Raw genomic sequence first — 17,965 nt, forward strand, 5'->3', positions numbered from 1 at the left:
CACCTCTTAAAGGCCACAGGTTAAATATGAATTGCTGCTTTTCCTGCAGCATTTCTCTCTTCTGGAGTCTAATTTCAGACCAAAATGTTAAATGCATCAAAAACCAGTTCCGTTCATTTCTACTGGTTTCTCAAAATGTTTTTTCTGACGCCGAATGCAGACGAGGATCAGCCAGCGGCCACCGACGCCGACCAGTAAACTGACTATTCCCACGATGACCGGCACCCACACAGGCACGGACGAGGGACACTTGGTCACTGGGGCTGTTGGTTCCGCGCTGCTGGTGGAGCCCGAGCCGGGAGAAGCTGTGGTGGTGGTCGCTGGTGGGCTGGGTAGGCTGTTGACTTTAGTGAAGAAGAAGGGATTGGCCTGCAGGAAACCGGAAATAAGTCCGAGCAATTCAAGAATCATGGGTTAATGAGTGAAGGAATATTTAGTGATCATTTGTTACATTTTAGAAATCATGCTCATTATTCTTTGAAACATTATCTCACCTCCTTTGTCCTTCGTAACACTGATAAATCCGATTTTTGCCTCACAACTTTTTATTTTAAAAGCTGAGTTTTCAAACCATTTCCTCAAATTCTTTCATAATTTTATATTTCTTTATCAAAACTGTAAGAAGTTGAATTAAAAACTACCTCCTATAATTTTTGGCAATGTAAGGCAAGATAAAGGTAATCAGTCTGGCTAACAGACAGAAAAACAAACTGACGGCGTCCACACACCTCAGAGGGGCAGCGAATCTTGGAGCGGTCATGCGTGAAATTGTTGTAGGCCTGCTTCTTGCCTACGGGCTCGAACTATTAAGACAAAAGAGAGACGCTCTGTGAGACCAATAAAACAGCCCGTGGACACATCGCGCTGCAGTGGGGTCCGTTCCTTTCCATCAGCCGCACCATGTTGTTCCACAGGGCGATGGCCATCTCAGCGTGAGTCCGCTCACTGATGTGGAAACAGTCCACAGAGAAGAAACTTGCGTCGACCTCGCCCACCTAAAAGAATACGTTTGCGTGTGTGATTGTTTGGTTTTTGGAAGCTTGTCTGGATGCTTTCGTATATGACTAATTAACTCACTCCAATATGAGGGATGAAGGATGTCTGTAAGAAGGGCTGAAGGACGACAGCAAAATCTTCCTTTCCATCGTAGCGATCTCCAGAAACGAGCTGCTGGGTCTCAATCTGGGATAAAAAAATAAAACATGTGATTCCTTTAAAAAGCATAATTAATAGAGCTTGTTGTATTTACCTGATACTTATGATTGATTCTTTTTATCTCTTCAAGCTCTGGAGAGTTTTCAACCGGGCTGATGACACACGGGCAGCTTGTCCTGTAATAAACAGACCAAAAGGTTTACATCTCAAAGCAATGAAAGTCACAAAAAACAGCACCTTTTTTTCAAGACATGATCATTAATATAGAAGAGCTGAATTATATGGATTAAAAAAAATCACATAACTTCTTATACTTTAACGACGAAACACACGACATCGCGCACAACTAACCTTGGCACGAGGGAGCAGCCGAGCGTATTCTTCGTAACGGTTTTCAGTACATCCATCTGCATGACCTCCACGACATTAACCAACAGCCTCGGTACCTAAACGCACGAGAAGAAGAAGGCGATGAGGAGGAGGCAGAAGCGACATAAACAATCTGTGTCTGTGAGCACAGCAGATGGTGACGACTGATCACTATAGCAACTCACCTCTTTGTACAACATGTCCAAACTGAGCGCCAGATTGTGGCTGTAATTCTTGGATGACAGGTTATCCTGCAGAGATGCACAGAGCATGAACTTCACTTCATAACTGGAGGAAATGTGTGGATATTCAGCTGCACTGTTAAAGAAAACCTACTTGGTCTATGCAGTAATTGCAGAGGTCATTTCCACCAACAAATATTGTCACAAGTTTCCAGTCCTTTGCAAAATTCACCTCCTGTGCGACAGGAGTGCAGAACACGAGCGTGCAAGGAGGTAAACACAAATAGAACCATCATATATGAGTTGTTTTGAGGGGGGGGGGGGGGGGGGTGTCTCACTTTATTGTCCCTCAAGGCCTTGATGAGAGTCTCGACTTGTGCCGGGATGTCTCTGGAAAAGGAAGAAAGCATTAAAGAGTGCATCGTTTAACTCAGATGGACAATCTAGAAGAAAATGCCCGTACGAGGCCTTTGCTGCGGGTGCGGCCATGTTGAAGCCCTTTGCATTCAAGCCCTGGGTTTTGGAGAAGCCCTTTAAGGAGGGGTTGAACTTCCTCAAGATATCTTAAGGGAGGAAGAAAAGAACTGTTAGGTATTAAATGAGAAGAGATGCACACAGCTAGATCATGCATGCATGAGTCATGTTTGTACTTTACATTTCTTGTGTGCTAAAAGGGTGAAAGAAAACTGTGCACAAGAGGAAATTAGTGCCGAGCATGTCATCAAGTGGGATGAACTCACTCGGTAGTGTCGTGACGGTGTCCAGAGCCTCGTCTCCTCCGATGCTGCAACGAAAAAGCCAAGAAACATCAGCAGGGGTTGAATCTGTGGCGCTAAACGTAAACCTCGCAACGGCTGCAGGCTCCTCGTACCTCCACGATACGCCTTTATATTCCTTGTTGATGTCAAAAAGGGTTTTTGCTTTGGCGCCAGAGGCCGTCTGCAAACACAGAACAAACAAGCCACAAGCCCTCAGACGGCAACGAGACGATGCCAAAGATTAAGCCTCACAGAAAAATATCAACCAGAGCATAAAAGAGAAGATCATCACTATAGCTATCTGGCTGATAAGACATCAATAGAGAGTTCATGGTTCAATGACACCGAGCAGCCGATACCAACAGGTTCACAGTTGACACTAAACTACAGTTATACAGTACAGACGCCATAGAAGTCAGGGAAAGTGGAGATGATGATGAATGATACGTTTTGTACGCTGTGTTTTCCTCAGAATAAACCAGATATCAGCGATCGGACACTAACCGTCGACGCGTCTCCCAGTGCCGCCACCAGCTGGATGTCTGCGGGCCTCAGCGTGTGAACTGAGACATAAATGAGAAACAACTCATCAATGTTGAGATAAAGCACAGAAATGCACAGTTATTTGTGGAGGACATTGCTGCTGATGATGCAGGATGTGGACGTCTGTCTCACCTGAAGCCGGCACAGGGTGAGACGGAGCGAGGTCCACACAGGAGAAGTTGCTTCCCCAGTTCTGGATGGAATTGAATATTACATGGTAATCTGATTACATTCTGAAATGTTGCGTTTCCTGTCTGAAACTGTAACGTCAACATGGTACTCGATGTAGAGGATAGAGTCCATTACTGTGCTGTTCTTGCTGTTGACATTTTACTGACAGTGAATTTTAAATGTATCCCTTCTTACCAGCTGATTTGCTCACCATTCTTCCACTAAGAAGCTACAAAAATTTAAATAAACGTGAGTTAGAAGCATCCAAAGTGATGCCTTTACATTATTTATTTGGTAAAGTCAAAAATCCAAAACCTTAAGATGTTACATTTATCATCTAATAGAGAGAAAACCGCAAATCTCCATATTTAAGAAGCTTTTGTTCTCTTAAGGAACTCTTTTAAAATAGTTTATCGCTCGTAAAATTAGTCCAAGGTTTCTTTTCTGTTGCTAAACTTATCAGTCAATTCAGTAATTGTTGCAACGCTGTGTTGATTTTCTGTTGCATCATTCAAACTGGACGCTTACTGCGATTGGCTGAGGTGTTGGAGGAGGCCCAGCGTAGACGTAGTCGCTGTTGTTGTACGTGCGGATATATGGGACCGTCTGTAAACGAAGGAGAGAAATTAGATCACGTGATCAGCCTTCAAACGCAGGATGAACTCATGCGCCTGGGAAGATACTTTCACGCATTACTCCTACCTTATTTGGGCATGTCAGGGTAAGGTTATTTCTAAAATCCTGGACAGACGTCTTCCTGCCCAGAGGTTCCAGCTGACGAAACAGGCGGACAGCCGAGTATCAGTCAGTACTTTTAATACATGTACGTGATTGCGTTCTACTTCGTGCTGACCATGTTGTTCCAGAGAGAGCGAGCCATCAGCGTCTGAGCCTTTTGGCCGAGATGGAAACAGTCTGCGCTGAAGAAGGAGCGATCCGGACGGCCGTCCTGTTTAAAAGGTGCACGGCAGGGTTCATACATTTACTGACTACCTTTATGCAATGTTTTACAGGTTATTAAAAAACCGCAACAACATCTAAGTCTAGGACACAAAGCTTGGTTCTTAAAGTAGCTGAACGCTTGACTCCCAAATGGCCGTAATGGGGAAAAAAGCATCTTCCCATTATAAGAATAGCAGGTTCACCTTCTAGCCTAGTGTCAGGTAATTACTCTTACACCTGTAGGCAATATGGAGCAATCAGCAGCAGCCAGTTAGCACTGGTGCTAAACATTCGTATTAAAATCAGGAACACGGTGAATGAAATTCTTAAAGCTTTTGGTGCCGACCGGCAGTCTGGGGATGATGACCTCTCTGAAGAACGGCTGGATGACCACCGTGAAGTCTGAGCGCGTGTCATACCGGCTCGACTCCACCAGCTCGTGCAGTAAATCCTTCAAGAGAGAAAGAGACGTGAACGCGCCGAGGACGAAATCGGCTTCCTAGCGCTGAGATCGTGGAGCCGTTTCTTCTCTTCTCCTCTACCTGATATTTTCTATTGATGTCATGGAGCTTTTTGAGCGCTTTAGAGTTCTGCTTTGGCAAAATGACACAGGGACACAGAATTCTGGCAAAAAGGAGGGAGATAACAAAGTGTTTAACAAATCAGAACCGGGGGGGGGGGTTCACATAAAAATAAAACCGGCTTAAACGGTCTCACTCAGAAACAAATGGCGCCTACTTCACCAGCCAGGTTGGGCATTTAAGGGAAGCGTCCGCGTGCATTTCCCTCAGCGGGGCAGTCTCGAGGGGTTCGACTAAGTTCACCAGAGCCCGCGGGACCTGAGGGAGAACAGGTCAATTAAAGGACCAGACTAACACACACTAGAAAACACTGCAGCAGGTCCTAAGCATGTTTTACCTCTTTGTGTAGATAATCGAGGATGCCGCGAATATTCTGAACGTAATTCTCTGCAGAATAGAGCAGCTGCAAAGAAACAGAGAGCGTTTTCAGGTTGCGTCTTTTGGCCTCACGCGTCCTTGCTCCGGGCGTCGCACTCACAGAGTTGTAGCAGTGGTCGCAGACGTCGTTCCCCCCGATGAAAACCGTGATCACCTTCCAATCGGACTCAAAGTGGACTCTCTGCGCGAGAAAGAAGTAGCGTCTCTTAGGTTTTGCCTACGTTTGGGGTCGTCTGTCGTAGAAGCAGGTGCGTGTTCGGGCACTGGAGGTCGTGCTTTTAAGAAGAGGAAGGGTGAAATGCTTACAGAGTCTGTCTTCATCCTCTCCACCAGGGCGCGGACCTGTGACAACAGGTCCCTTAAAATCAAAGTGAATTTAATTTCAGATATCTTCAAGCAGACACAGTAGCTTATCATCGAAGACGTTTCGTCAGATTTTTGTCTTGATCATTTCATTCGCAAACAAACAAAATGCATTTTAAATGTCATTTTTATTTAACATGTTAGAGAAAAGAAACTGTACATTGACATTTTAAACGTGTATGTTTAAAATTCATGTTAAAACGCATGTGATTTCATGCTTTATTAATTGCATGCTTCACGATTAGACTGAGAAATTCATTTATAAAAATGCTGAAATCCTTTAACTAAACTAAGAGTCCACGGAAAGTACGATTTCCGGGTGGCGTCGTGCCATCAGAGACAATCTCACCTGGCGATAAATGACACACCTGTTGCGTTTGTGTTGGGACTGAACAGCTCTTGAGTCTAATCTCAAGGGTTTGAATCAGATAAAGATTTACGGCAGAAGCCGGTATAAACCGGTAAGATCAAAAGGAGAGAAAGAAAAGCCTCTGACAGGACTCACTTGCTCTTCGCTCCAGCTACGGCCTGGTTGAGGAAAGACTGAGGAGTGTTCTGTTTGCCCGTGCCCACAGAGAAGCCCGTCAGGTTGGGGTTAAAATACTTCAAGATGTCTGTTTTATCAAATGAAACGATAAAGATGAAGCCTTTCGCGCACGGTGAATTGAACCGGCTGTTTGAGACTCACTGGGCAGCGTGGTGACCGTCGTGAGGTTCTCGTCTCCACCGACGCTGCAAAGAGCAGCAACAGTAAGAGTGTCGCAAGTAAATGAGTGGATGCTCTTACAGTGGAAACCAAAACTTTAGCACTGAGCATTATGTAGCATGCCAGAGCGGTGATGAAGAGCTGCTTTACCTCCAGGATAAACCTCTGTACTGACGCAGGACGTCCAGGATGTTGATCGGGCTGGACGCGATACCGTTTCCCGCCTGACAGGAAGAAGAAGAAGGAGACTATGTGATTAAATAACGGCGTGAAATCTGTAGATGCCTTTCGATCTTTGGACTGTTATAAGTCGACTGTTTCGTAATTACTCTACTCACTGTCAGGGAGTCTCCTATAGCTGCTACCACTTTGATGTCTGCAGGTCTGAGTTCATGAACTATAAAAAAAAATAGAGAAGAAAGAAAACATCAGCGAGGTGTCTGCGGTAATTTAAGGCTCGTAACGATAATCTGCTAATAAATCCATCTGGAAATGCTTTACCATAAGATTAAAAACCTAAACCTGAACCTTTTATAGTCCCTGAAAACCTAGCATGCAGCATTAGCCGTCTTACCTGAGGTGGGTGTGGTCGGGGAGGGGCTGCGGTCCTCGCAGGGCATCTCTGTACCTGTAAACTGAGCGGACACCCGTCCACGGTGAGACACAGACAGGGGTGGACAACACGCCTCCATTTGACTCTATTTACCGGGCGAAGGAGAGGAGAGGCGTCGCCATGGCGATAGGAGGGAGAGTTCCTCTCCGTCCTCAGGAAGGGCCGGTCCTTTGGGAGGAAGGTGCGACAAACGGTGAGATTCTCAAACCCCCTGATTTAACGGCGTGTTTGTGTTTTTAGCCCCGGAGCTCTACCTCGGTTGGACAACGCAGCGCGGCGACCTTCCCGCCGTCCTTCCCGCCGTCCTTCCCGCCGTCCTTCCCGCCGTCCTTCACGGGCTGCAGCTGAAACGCAGGAAAGCAGCGACGTTTGGACAAAACAGCTCTTTGCAGGAGAGCAAGAATACGGATCGCTTTAAGACTCACCAGATTAGACCACATCTGCACCATCAGGTCGTCGGTTCGCTGAGACTCCTGTGACTCCAAGAGAGGCTTCCCACTCTGTTCAAAATGAAAGGAGGATGAAGCACTTCCTTAAATGTTCACATCAGGACTTTTGGACCCTTTCAATCGTATCTCTAACATCTCATCTGAGGAGGGGGGTCCGGCTGTGACTCACGGAGGCAGTGATGAGAGGCGAGTCCTGCACCATGGCGGTGAAGTCGTCTCTGCCGTTGTACCAGTTCCGCTTCGTCATTAGCTCGTCCAAGGACTCCTGAGTCGAGGGGGACGGTTTAAGATGCGGTTAAACGTGAACGCATCCTCCACAGGTTCAGTTCAAAGCGGCTAAAAGAGCAACCGAATGAAGGAAACGGAGATTTTATAGCGGCCGGACCTGCAGAGCATGACTCAGCAGGACCCTCTGCAGTCTGGCTTCTCCTTCGCCGCTCGCTTCCGTGCATGGACAGTCCCTGTTGGTGAAACGGGTTTATGAAATCATGTAATCACGAGGACAGTTGATCCTGTGTGTGTTTACTGTCCTCTGGCGTCTGGTCTTAAACTCGATAAGATGACCTGATTAAAAAAGAAAGAACTATCTCCACCAACGCCCCGGGCGTAACACAAGCTGGCGGGTGACACATCACAAATTACCCCCCCCCCCCACCCCCCAAAATGTATAATTTATTACAGAGCCAGATTACGATCTGGAGCCACAGTCATAAACTCCTGGTATTTTATTTGAATGGCTAATTCTTTAAAGATCTCACCTGATGCGGAGGCCGTCAGAGTCTCCGACCCACAATGCAATGCTGACGATGGCCCGCTTCAGCTGCAGCCCCATCGGAGCAAACAAAGAGTGAACGTCTGACCGCTGACGATGCAGGACGGAGTGAAAAGACGTACCTGAGACCGCAGCCACAGCAGCGCTTCATCCACCTCCTCAACCGCTGCTTGGACGGCAGCCTGAACAAACACACGAGCAGACGGAGACAACGACAATCACACTTAAAAAAAGGACAAAATAGCAGATCAGAATGTTTGAAGTTAATATTGATAAGGAGGAGGAGAAACACTTTACCTGCTGCTGCTCACAGACACAGAGCTGATCGACGTGAACAAAGACAAGGAGCAACTTCCAGTCTTTGTCCGCATCGATGACCTAAAACAGAAAGATCAAACACTTTTAGCCATTTTATGTCCTCCAGGGGTTAAAGAGCCGCTTTCTTCCCTCAACTCCAAACAAGGCGCACAACTGTTCTCTTTGAATATGAAAAGAAATAAAAACCTGCAGGCATACAGATTTATATGGAAAATAAACTGGGGAGAAATTATAGCTATATTATAGCTATAAATATAACCGAGTTAGCTGAAAGGCTCATTTCCACAATCAATAAAATAAAAGAATATTCATTCACATCTACCTGATGTTGTCGGAGGTGGGTTGACGTTTCGTTTGCCTGCTCCAGCAGTGTGCTGCGTTAAAACCAAACAAAGGGAAAATACTTCAAATCAAAGCAGGCAGAATCCTCCGGTGAAGCTTCCCCTGTGCCATGCTGCACTGTCCTTACCTGTGGTGAACAAACTGAGGAGCGTACAGGTGCGTTTCAGCTGATAGATGACTGATCAGTGCCGGGTTGAACAGAGTCATCAGTTCTGAGGGACAAATATTATTATTTATATTATAGGTTCTAATATTAGATACATGGGGGTTTTTTTTATCCACAAGATGTACTTTGTATTTAAGTATTTGGTTTCTTTCTACTCAGTTGGAAGTTTCAGCTTTTTATATATATATTATTATTATTAGTTTCAGCACTAAAGCAAAGAAATAACAAAATAAATTGAGACCCTGAGAACAGTCTCGGCAAATAGTCAATAAAGTTTTCAAAGATTGAATATTGAGCACCCTGACGTATCCTCTTTTTGTTTTTTACTTTATTGAACAATGCTTCTCGTCTCACAATAACAACACGTCACACATTCCGAGCAAACGGCATTTTGTTTATGTCCTTTAAACATCTAAATAAAATAAAAAATAACAATAAAACTCACCACTGAGTCTTGACGTCACTGCGGACAGTTCATACCTGCAGGAAAATATGATGAGTTTTGAAATTCAGTGGCGCAAAAATGACGCTGGAGAGACGCTCACCGGTTCCTGAGCCCAATGGCGGAGAGCTGAGAGACGTCTGAGGGCCTAACGGTGTCAACTAAGACAGAAACACAGCATGTGAAATGAAAATCCAACGCGGAGCTACAGAACAATTTATTTTACATTGTCAAAAATGAGCCTAAAACATAAAGTACTTTAAATGCAACTTTTTGGGGGGTCATGATTTTGAATTAGATGCTCCTTAATAAAACTACTGTGAAGCTACTGTCAAAAAAAATTATATTTATATCAACTTGTAAGACTTTTTTTAAAAAGTGAGGAAGCAAATGGGGGGGAAACAGGAAATTACAACATTTGTGATGACACTTAAATGCAACGCTGTATTAAAATGTTCTTAACTGTGCGTTTAGTCCTTGAATGAATTGAGGTCATGGATTCCACCACAGCTGTGTGTATACAGGTGCAGACTGACACTACGCTGAGAATATACCATCAGAAGGTGTGTGAAGGTTTTATCTTTCTATGACGATCTTTCTATTTGCTGCAGTTTAAAGGCAAATATCGACTTACTATTTGAAGGGGGAGAATGTGAGGGAAGCATCTGAGCGCAAGGAAACCCGCTTACTAAAAGACGTCAGGGAAAGACAACAAAGAGTATATCATTATAAACACACATGTTTAATGTAGTGGAGTGTTAAGATGATTTAATAGTGCTTAAAATGCACGAATTAGGATTCTTCTAACTTCACACGTTCATCGTGTCTCCATGGGAACTGGTGTCATTGCCAGTGTGAGTTCATGTTTGAATTCTGTGAAGAACTGACTGGAAATCTGAGCAAGATGAGCTCAAAGCCACTCTCCTCTAGAGGCACGAGGACATGTAACACCAACTTACTGCCATTCCACTGTATTCATACTTAAAAGCTCAGAATCTCTGGATTCAAACAAAGCGAATATAACAGAGAATCCCTGCAGCAGTTTTTCCCTCAGAAATACATGAATAAATAAATATTCTAATGCTTTAAAATGACAAAAAATGATCATGGGTCCACGGTGGAAACACATTTTGTTAATTGTAGTCTTGTCTTCTTTCCTCTGCTGATGGGTGTCTAGTTTTATTCTGCAGAATCAAATTGAGCTTCATTCCCAAAATTTGATGCGCCGCTACAAATCCCCCACCTGATCCGTAATGATTACTATTAATGGTTGGAAGCGAACGGAGGAAACCTGTCATCCATGCGAGGCCCAGGGCGGCGAGCAGGAGCAGCTGTCGGAGCATCATCTCTCCGGTTTTGCACGGATTTTGTCCTCGTGGATCTTTTCTGCAGCCGTTCTGTCGTCTCCTCCTTCGCCCCCTCGCCGTTTTCCCTCTGTCTATGTCACTATCAGTTAAACCTGAGCGGCATGCCTGTCATAAACGTGCACAGGGGGGCGGGACTGACTTGACCAAAGGACACGGCCATTGTGCCTCATCAGTTAACAATAACACTGATAGTAAACATTAACTGTAATGAGTGAAAGTGAATTTCTGGACCACCTATTCTCAATCCACTGTCCCTTTATCTTTCATTTGGAGACATTAAAACATGACAAGGAATATCAGGCTACGATTAAACTTGATGGGATTCAGCCCCAATCACGTTGTTGCTGGTCCGATCTGCAGATTGATAAAGTCTTTAATGGTTGAACAGGAGGCGCCAAAAACAGCTGCTTCCATTTTTCACTAACTTCTTACTAATCCTGATCAGATTATTTCTCTTAACTTCTGCTCAGTCACTTTTCATGACATTTATGGCTGGAGCTAACTTAGCTTAGCATAAAAGCAGGAGCCTGGCTTTCGACAAAGGAAATCAATATCCCTCTATCAGCACATCTTTCGTAAACCCTGATCAAAGACTGATGTCTGGACAACCCTAAAACATACCCTTATTTCACATCTACTAAAGTCCGTCACATGACAACTTGACCTTGACACGCCAACCTGACCTAATTAAGTCCTAGAAATAGTCATATGACCTAAATCAGTGTAAGGTCAGGCATCATGCCACATTGATTCTTAGATAGATATTTTATCAATATAGATAGCATGACGCGGCAAATCCTGCAGATTTAGTGAGGAATATCTATTCTCTTTATGTAACCGTTTCACTATCTCTTATCTCCTCTGATTAGAGAGCTGCCCGGCAGCCAGAAGGCCAAAGAAGCTAATAAAATAACTGATCACATTTTTTCCTACTACTGTCCATCAGACATTAAGGCTGCCGCCAATCATGCCAGCGTCTGTGCGTTATTAAATCACGTGGACAGTTGTAAATAGGACCAGGTTGATGTTTGTGCATTCCTTTCTACTATTTCCTTCCTGCAGGTCTTGATTGCTGAAAAAGCCTGAGTGCTGATTAGCTACGTCCAGATTTACAGCTTTCTATCTTCCCGCTCCAAGGACAGTAACTTTTATCTCCTCGATCTACGGTAATCTCTGAACAGTTGTGCTGAACAGTTTGTCCTGTTGTGCTGCTGCATGCTAAGACGCTACAACTGTTCTAATTTATATCTCATTACATTTTGAGAGCGATCCGGATACCTCGCAAGGATAGAAAAAAAATCCGTATTTTCCCATTTACTTAAAATGGAGCCTTTTTCAAAAACTCCAGAATGTTTGCAGTTCAAATAATCACATTTTCTTGAAGAGCTCCTGGTTAGTAGCATTGCCTTCATTGTTTAGAGTGATCTGTATGATTTTCATGTTACATGATAATAGGTGGCTTAATATATTTGGAATATTTTCTCAATTGGGCTAATATCTGCACATAATCCATGATATAAATCGATTTATCATCATTCTCCTGATGACGAATCTCATCACAGAACTGAGCAAAGCCTGCAACCTGACGTTTTGTAGATCACAATGCGCGCACTGCTGCCACCTTGTGGTCACTATTTACGCCTGCAATAAACCAACAAAAGAAAACGGACATTAGGATAATTCGATTTTCAAACTAAAAGCATAAATCGCCGAACAGTGGAAATAAAATACTGTTCAGTCACGGATATATTGGTGTAAATCTTAAATTCGGACTCAGCCCGGTCTCAAAATGATTGATCGTCATTATCACGATGTTTTTGATCAATTACAAACGGCTTTGTCGCATTAAACATATTTACGAAACAATACTTTGAAGGTGACGAGCGGAAGCTGTTCTTCCCGGAAGCGCTATCTTAATCCAAACAAACGCCATCATAGACTGCATCAACTGCTCTTTTTGTATTGTTGTTAAAGTCGTCTCATTTGGTCACCGTAAATGTTTTTGAGTACTTCAAATTAAACACATTTGAATGAAGACACCGCGAAGAAACAATTAAATTGTCTTCTTCCAACCGACATTCCGCTAGGTACCGGTATAAGGTGAGAAATCTGCCTGACCGTCGTTCGGCCTGCTAGCGTTCGTATCTGCATCAGGCAGAATCTAGCGTTTTTCTTCTCGACCTCATAAGAAGTGACGTTGAATCTTTTTGCGAGATTATCATAGAAAGATAATCCTCCGTGAGAATGTGACGTTCGGGAGAGCCACAGAAATTCCAGAGTAAAAGTAGTAAATACTGTACTTCATTAGTACCATTTAACTCGGCACAAATAAAACAGTTTGCGTTTCTGGTGGGGAAAATCATCTGTACCTTTTATGTGATGTCATAGCTATGGATCCGGAAGTCATCTTTAAATGGAAATCAATTTAGATTTATATTCAGTTTTTAAAAAATGGATTTTAGCACAATAATGCAACTGCCAGCTGATTTACAACAAGGACTAAAAGTTAATATGGAGAATATAACCAAATCTCTACAGATTATGTGATTAGATTTGTCTCTGCTGCTGTCATGTCTTCTTCATGCAGGGACACTAAACGAGACACAATGGGGAGAATCTTCCTGGATCACATCGGTGGGACTCGCCTCTTCTCCTGCGCCAACTGTGACACCATCGTGACCAACCGAGCCGAGCTCATCTCCACGCGCTTCACTGGCGCCACCGGCCGAGCCTTCCTGTTCAACAAGGTATCCCAGTATCTGCACGCCGCGTCCTTCTCCTGGATCGCGGGTTAGAGTTGTGCTGGATTTTGATTTGAACGCTAATAAAATATGTCACTGCCCAGAATCAGGCAGTCGTTTCTAGAATCGTGTTACGACATAATCAGCGCCCCAGTAGTACAGTGCGACATTTATTCATTTCATTTATTATGCTGATCATTTATTCATCGTTTCAAGCAAAATGCTGAAATATTTTATCATCCAGCGGCTTAAATTTTACGGTTTGAGTTGTTTTTAAATGATATAAGTGCTTAATACCATGATGAATTTAATATATTTGGCTTTGAGTGTTGGAATGTTTATTTTTTTCCATTTTCATCTGCTATTCTTTGACATTTCATGAACCATATTTATCAAAAAGCCACAATAATTGTAGTTGCCGCTCTAAATGCACCATTCATTCATTTTGCATCTATATCTCTCACACTTAGACGTGTTTCCTGGAATTATTTTTGATTGATTTGCTGAGAAGCTTAAAAAATGTTCAGTGGAGAAAAGCAGTAAACCGTGACCGTGACCGATATCTTCACTGCCGCCCTCCAGGTGGTGAATCTGCAACGCAGCGACGTGCAAGATCGAGTCATGCTGACAGGGAGACACATGGTGCGGGACGTCAGCTGCAAGAACTGCAACAGCAAACTGGGCTGGATGTACGAGTTCGCCACCGAGGAAAGCCAGCGCTACAAGGAGGGTCGCGTCATCCTGGAGAGGGCTCTGGTGCGGGAGAGCGAAGGCATCGAGCGCGTTCTCTCGGACAACTCCTGAGTTCACCTGTGCTGCGGCTGCGACGCTCGGTCCGTTGTGAGTAGAGCTACACCAAAGTAACGTCACGAGCTGGATCTTTGTGGGAAGCTGATGGACATTTTTCCGTGTCTCCCTGCAGATTCAGTGTGTACCCGACGGGCTGTGACGTTCTTAAGATGCGCTGGCGTGGTGAGATTTTAGCTGCTGCCAGAAAGAGAGAATTCACTCTCGCTGCCCCGCGAGAAACTCAGTTTGAAGTTTAAATGGTCTATAAAAGGCAGGGAAGATTTGGTCGCCAAGCAATGGGTTGCAATGCGAAACTATACAAGAAATTATTTATTAGAATAAGCATAAATATTAATATTATATACAGTTTATTCCCTGGAATAAAAGAGGGCGCCATCAATTGAATTTGAGGCCTCTGGTGTTACTGTGTCATTGTGAACTTCGTCTTGGTGTTACTGTCGCTGAATCTGTGAAGAGTTCTGATACCCTGACTTTGTTTCATCTGATCACAAGTGTTGATTAAGTTGAACAGAACAGGTTTTGCAGTGAGTCCGCTTTGTGGATGTTTGCAAATGTTCCAGCCGACTTATTGAACTTAATTCCATGTGATGCTCATCGTTTTAACTGCTTCATTAGCAGTTTGTGACTGACGGAAATGAGAATTTTGATTATTTATTTTTTTGCCAAAATAAACTCAGATGTTTATTAACTCTGTCTGTGTCTGTCTTATATTCAGATTTGAATTATGTATCCTGCCTGAAGACACAATAATTTGAAAGCATCATTTTATGTGTATTTCAGAGCATCCTAAAAAAGTTGAAGCTCTAATAATTGCTAGAATTTGTATCATTGTATCAGATACTGTTCACCACACATCTGGATCCAACAGGAACGCTGTTATTACCTGTGCTGTATCTTATAATTAGCTTTATTTTCAGAGGTATTTTTTTAAGTTTAGTTTTCTTCCACACATTGGTTTCACAAAGATAGATACTGTAATTGTTAAAAAGGATACCTAGATACAAAAAATAAAAATATAATATATAAAAAAATAAAGTTAAAATGACGCCATTACGTAAACGTGCCGTTTAACCAACCAAAAGAAAATGTTTACTCGCATTGCATTCTGGGAAAGGCCGGAAGTACGATTTCCCCAGCCTGCCAAGTCGAGTAGTAGAAATTCTTCTTAGCGTGTTGCCATGACGGCCTGCGCCGCTCTCAGACTTATCGTTTCGTTTTGTTTTAACGGAATGTAACCCGCGGAGGATCGCAGACCCGTCTATCACCGGAACGAACGTAAACTAGAGCAACGATGGCCGGCGGTGAGTTGAATTCAAGCTAGCGTTTTAAGGCTAATGCTAGCTGGCTGGTTTCTTTAATGTGTGCTAGGCTAGGTGTAGGCTAACAGCTGTCTAATGTGTGCTAGGCTAGGTGCAGACTAACAGCTGTCTGATGTGTGCTAGGCTAGGTGCAGGCTAACAGCTGTCTGATGTGTGCTAGGCTAGGTGCAGACTAACAGCTGTCTGATGTGTGCTAGGCTAGGTGCAGGCTAACAGCTGTCTGATGTGTGCTAGGCTAGGTGCAGGCTAACAGCTGTCTGACGTGTGCTAGGCTAGGTGCGGGCTAACAGCTGTCGTCCCCTCTCCTTAGACAACGTGAGCGTGTTGTTCAAGCTGTACTGCCTGACGGTGATGACGCTCGTGGCCGCTACGTACACGGTAGCGCTGCGCTACACCAGGACCGTCTCCTCGGGAGACCTGTACTTCTCCACCACCGCGGTGTTCATCACGGAGGTGGTGAAATTAATCCTGAGTCTGGGGATGCTGACAAAGTAGGTGTTTCCTCGTAGAGGCGCCATTACACTGCTTATAACGCATTTCATGTCACAGTTAAACTAAAACATTTGTCTTCTGGTAAACAACCCGGCTTCCTTTGTTGCTGGTTCTAAACCCCGAGGATGTTCTTTGGTGATTAACTATTCAACAGTACATTAAACGACATGGCAATTTGAGAGTTTGCTTTTAAAGTATTGATCCCCTTCTCTTGATCGGTCTGTTTTTTGTCTCGCCTAGAGAAACCGGAGGTCCCGTCAGACTGAAGAACGCCGTCGTGGAACACGTGTTCTGCAGCCCCAAAGAGCTGCTGAAGCTGAGCGTGCCTTCCGTCGTGTACGCGGTTCAGAACAACATGGCCTTCCTTGCTCTGAGTAACCTTGATGCTGCAGTTTATCAGGTACAAACGGAACGTTCGTTTTCGCTTTGTCGCATCCCCGACACGGATAAACATCCCCGCAGCAGCGTATTTTCACCTTAAATAGTTTGTCCAACTTTCGTTGCCTAGGTGACCTACCAACTGAAGATCCCGTGCACCGCACTGTGCACGGTCTTCATGCTGAACCGCTCCCTCAGCCGTCTGCAGTGGTTCTCCGTGTTCCTGCTGTGCGGGGGCGTGACGCTCGTCCAATGGAAGCCTGCGGAGGCCACGAAAGTTCAGGTTGGTTTGGAAGAAGTCCACGTGATGCTCGGCGACATTTATAACGCCTTATAATGTCTCCTGGTCGTTTTTCTAGATTGAGCAGAACCCTTTGGTCGGGTTCATGGCCATCGCCGTTGCCGTCCTTTGCTCTGGATTTGCAGGTGAATCTTTTTTTTACTGTTATGTCTTAAATATTGATTTAAATATGTCCCTCCCTCCCTCAACACGTGAACAGATTTTTAATTGCGATATCACAGACTACGCTTTCACGTTTTTTTTTGTCTACTTCCTGGTTAAGGCGTGTACTTCGAGAAGGTGCTGAAGAGCTCGGACACGTCTCTGTGGGTCAGGAACATCCAGATGTACCTGTCCGGCATCGTCGTCACCCTGATCGGGGTTTACGTGAACGACGGCGACGAGGTCCTGGAGAAAGGCTTCTTCTTCGGTTACACGCCGTGGGTGTGCTTCGTAGTTTGTGAGTATCGCTCAATCTGAGGATGCTTTTTCGGCGCGTCGTTGTATTTTGACTTTGTTTCTTGCTCTTCCAGCCTTGGCCAGCGTGGGCGGCCTGTACACGTCAGTGGTGGTGAAGTACACGGACAACATCATGAAGGGCTTCTCCGCTGCAGCCGCCATTGTCCTGTCCACTGTGGCGTCTGTCATCTTGTTCGGACTACAGATAAGTACGTTAGATTGTCATTATCTTCTCTTTCCAATGCAGAATATTACTGGACACAGGAATTCAGTGGAATGGTTCCTGCAGCATTAAGATACAATACTCGTCAGAGCTCTAACTCCCTAATGATTATTACCAAATCCTAATTGTTTTGAATTTGTACTCCCCTTTTCCTGATTTAAAACTTTCAAAAGCATTTTAGACAAGAAAAAAAAAATCTTCCAACATTTTAAATTCTTAAAACGTCTCTTTTCCATCGTTTCTTCTTCAGCGATCTTTTTTGCTTCTGGAGCCGTCCTGGTCTGTGTCTCCATTTACCTTTACGGACTTCCAAAGCAAGACACATCCAAGCTGGGGTGGAAAGACACGGACGGCGGATCCAAACAGAAGCTGATCGCCGTGTGAGTCGCTGACCCGCAGCGGAGGAATCCCTCTGATGGACTGAGCAGGTTTTTTTGGGGATCACATTTTCCAGAAGACCTTTTAAAAAAAGAGCTCCTGATCCTGGAGATGAGCGAGCAAAATTAACTTTCTGTGTTTGTTGGCTTGTCCCATCAGGGGTCGCAGCAGCAAATCAACTTTCCACTTTGCCCCGTCCTTTGCGTACATAATTTGAAGCAATCGTTTTATTTCGTCTTCAGCCATGCTGAAGTTACAAGTAGTAAAA

At 44.3% G+C, this 17,965-nt stretch overlaps 3 protein-coding genes across 4 annotated transcripts; 2 read left to right on the forward strand and 1 right to left on the reverse strand.

The window, feature by feature from the left end:
• Nucleotides 1-96: 96 nt before the first annotated feature.
• On the reverse strand, nt 97-10,596 carry LOC137909641 (phospholipase B1, membrane-associated-like). The gene is made up of 42 exons (XM_068754103.1): nt 10,542-10,596; nt 9,885-9,938; nt 9,354-9,411; nt 9,254-9,288; nt 8,770-8,854; nt 8,623-8,674; nt 8,273-8,360; nt 8,105-8,178; nt 7,969-8,030; nt 7,596-7,671; nt 7,380-7,475; nt 7,187-7,261; nt 7,016-7,105; nt 6,855-6,929; nt 6,723-6,783; nt 6,487-6,545; nt 6,299-6,372; nt 6,131-6,174; nt 5,948-6,056; nt 5,386-5,437; nt 5,180-5,260; nt 5,039-5,104; nt 4,859-4,959; nt 4,663-4,744; nt 4,467-4,571; nt 4,032-4,127; nt 3,881-3,952; nt 3,707-3,784; nt 3,140-3,200; nt 2,969-3,027; nt 2,578-2,645; nt 2,447-2,490; nt 2,170-2,269; nt 2,045-2,096; nt 1,861-1,941; nt 1,710-1,775; nt 1,507-1,601; nt 1,250-1,331; nt 1,078-1,182; nt 900-995; nt 729-803; nt 97-369 (listed from the first exon to the last, which is right to left on the reverse strand). Exons 1-42 carry the CDS (start codon nt 10,594-10,596, stop codon nt 97-99), a joined length of 3,312 nt encoding a protein of 1,103 aa, XP_068610204.1.
• Nucleotides 10,597-12,530: 1,934 nt separating this feature from the next.
• LOC137909381 (protein yippee-like 5) lies at nt 12,531-14,839 on the forward strand. 2 transcript variants are annotated; one of them, XM_068753832.1, is made up of 4 exons: nt 12,531-12,717; nt 13,205-13,364; nt 13,941-14,198; nt 14,281-14,839. In XM_068753832.1, the coding sequence occupies exons 2-3, from the start codon at nt 13,224-13,226 to the stop codon at nt 14,160-14,162; spliced, it is 363 nt and encodes a 120-aa protein (XP_068609933.1). In that variant the 5' UTR covers nt 12,531-12,717; nt 13,205-13,223; the 3' UTR covers nt 14,163-14,198; nt 14,281-14,839. The 2 variants fall into 2 exon arrangements, with proteins under 2 accessions (XP_068609933.1, XP_068609934.1); XM_068753833.1 differs by having other exon boundaries at nt 13,941-14,191.
• A 460-nt stretch (nt 14,840-15,299) lies between these two features.
• slc35a1 (solute carrier family 35 member A1) lies at nt 15,300-17,710 on the forward strand. Its single transcript, XM_068753497.1, has 8 exons — nt 15,300-15,469; nt 15,798-15,978; nt 16,220-16,379; nt 16,488-16,640; nt 16,717-16,783; nt 16,921-17,097; nt 17,171-17,305; nt 17,570-17,710. Exons 1-8 carry the CDS (start codon nt 15,460-15,462, stop codon nt 17,701-17,703), a joined length of 1,017 nt encoding a protein of 338 aa, XP_068609598.1. The 5' UTR covers nt 15,300-15,459; the 3' UTR covers nt 17,704-17,710.
• The last annotated feature ends 255 nt before the right edge of the window (nt 17,711-17,965 follow it).

The sequence above is a fragment of the Brachionichthys hirsutus genome, chromosome 20 (assembly GCF_040956055.1).
Source record: "Brachionichthys hirsutus isolate HB-005 chromosome 20, CSIRO-AGI_Bhir_v1, whole genome shotgun sequence".
Lineage (NCBI taxonomy): Eukaryota > Metazoa > Chordata > Actinopteri > Lophiiformes > Brachionichthyidae > Brachionichthys > Brachionichthys hirsutus.

Excerpts from the sequence above, each read along its gene's own strand:
- slc35a1 (XM_068753497.1), top strand. Across the intron at positions 15,979-16,219 it reads AGTCTGGGGATGCTGACAAA|AGAAACCGGAGGTCCCGTCA; the intron begins GTAGGTGTTTCC and ends TGTCTCGCCTAG. Across the intron at positions 16,380-16,487 it reads TTGATGCTGCAGTTTATCAG|GTGACCTACCAACTGAAGAT; the intron begins GTACAAACGGAA and ends TTCGTTGCCTAG.
- LOC137909381 (XM_068753832.1), top strand. The coding sequence starts at position 13,224 with ATGGGGAGAATCTTCCTGGATCACATCGGTGGGACTCGCCTCTTCTCC. Across the intron at positions 13,365-13,940 it reads GAGCCTTCCTGTTCAACAAG|GTGGTGAATCTGCAACGCAG; the intron begins GTATCCCAGTAT and ends GCCGCCCTCCAG.
- LOC137909641 (XM_068754103.1), bottom strand. The coding sequence starts at position 10,596 with ATGATGCTCCGACAGCTGCTCCTGCTCGCCGCCCTGGGCCTCGCATGG. Across the intron at positions 8,179-8,272 it reads TGAGCAGCAGCAGGTAAAGT|GTGTGTTTGTTCAGGCTGCC; the intron begins GTTTCTCCTCCT and ends CTCCGTCTGCTC. Across the intron at positions 2,097-2,169 it reads GCACCCGCAGCAAAGGCCTC|AGACATCCCGGCACAAGTCG; the intron begins GTACGGGCATTT and ends TTCCTTTTCCAG.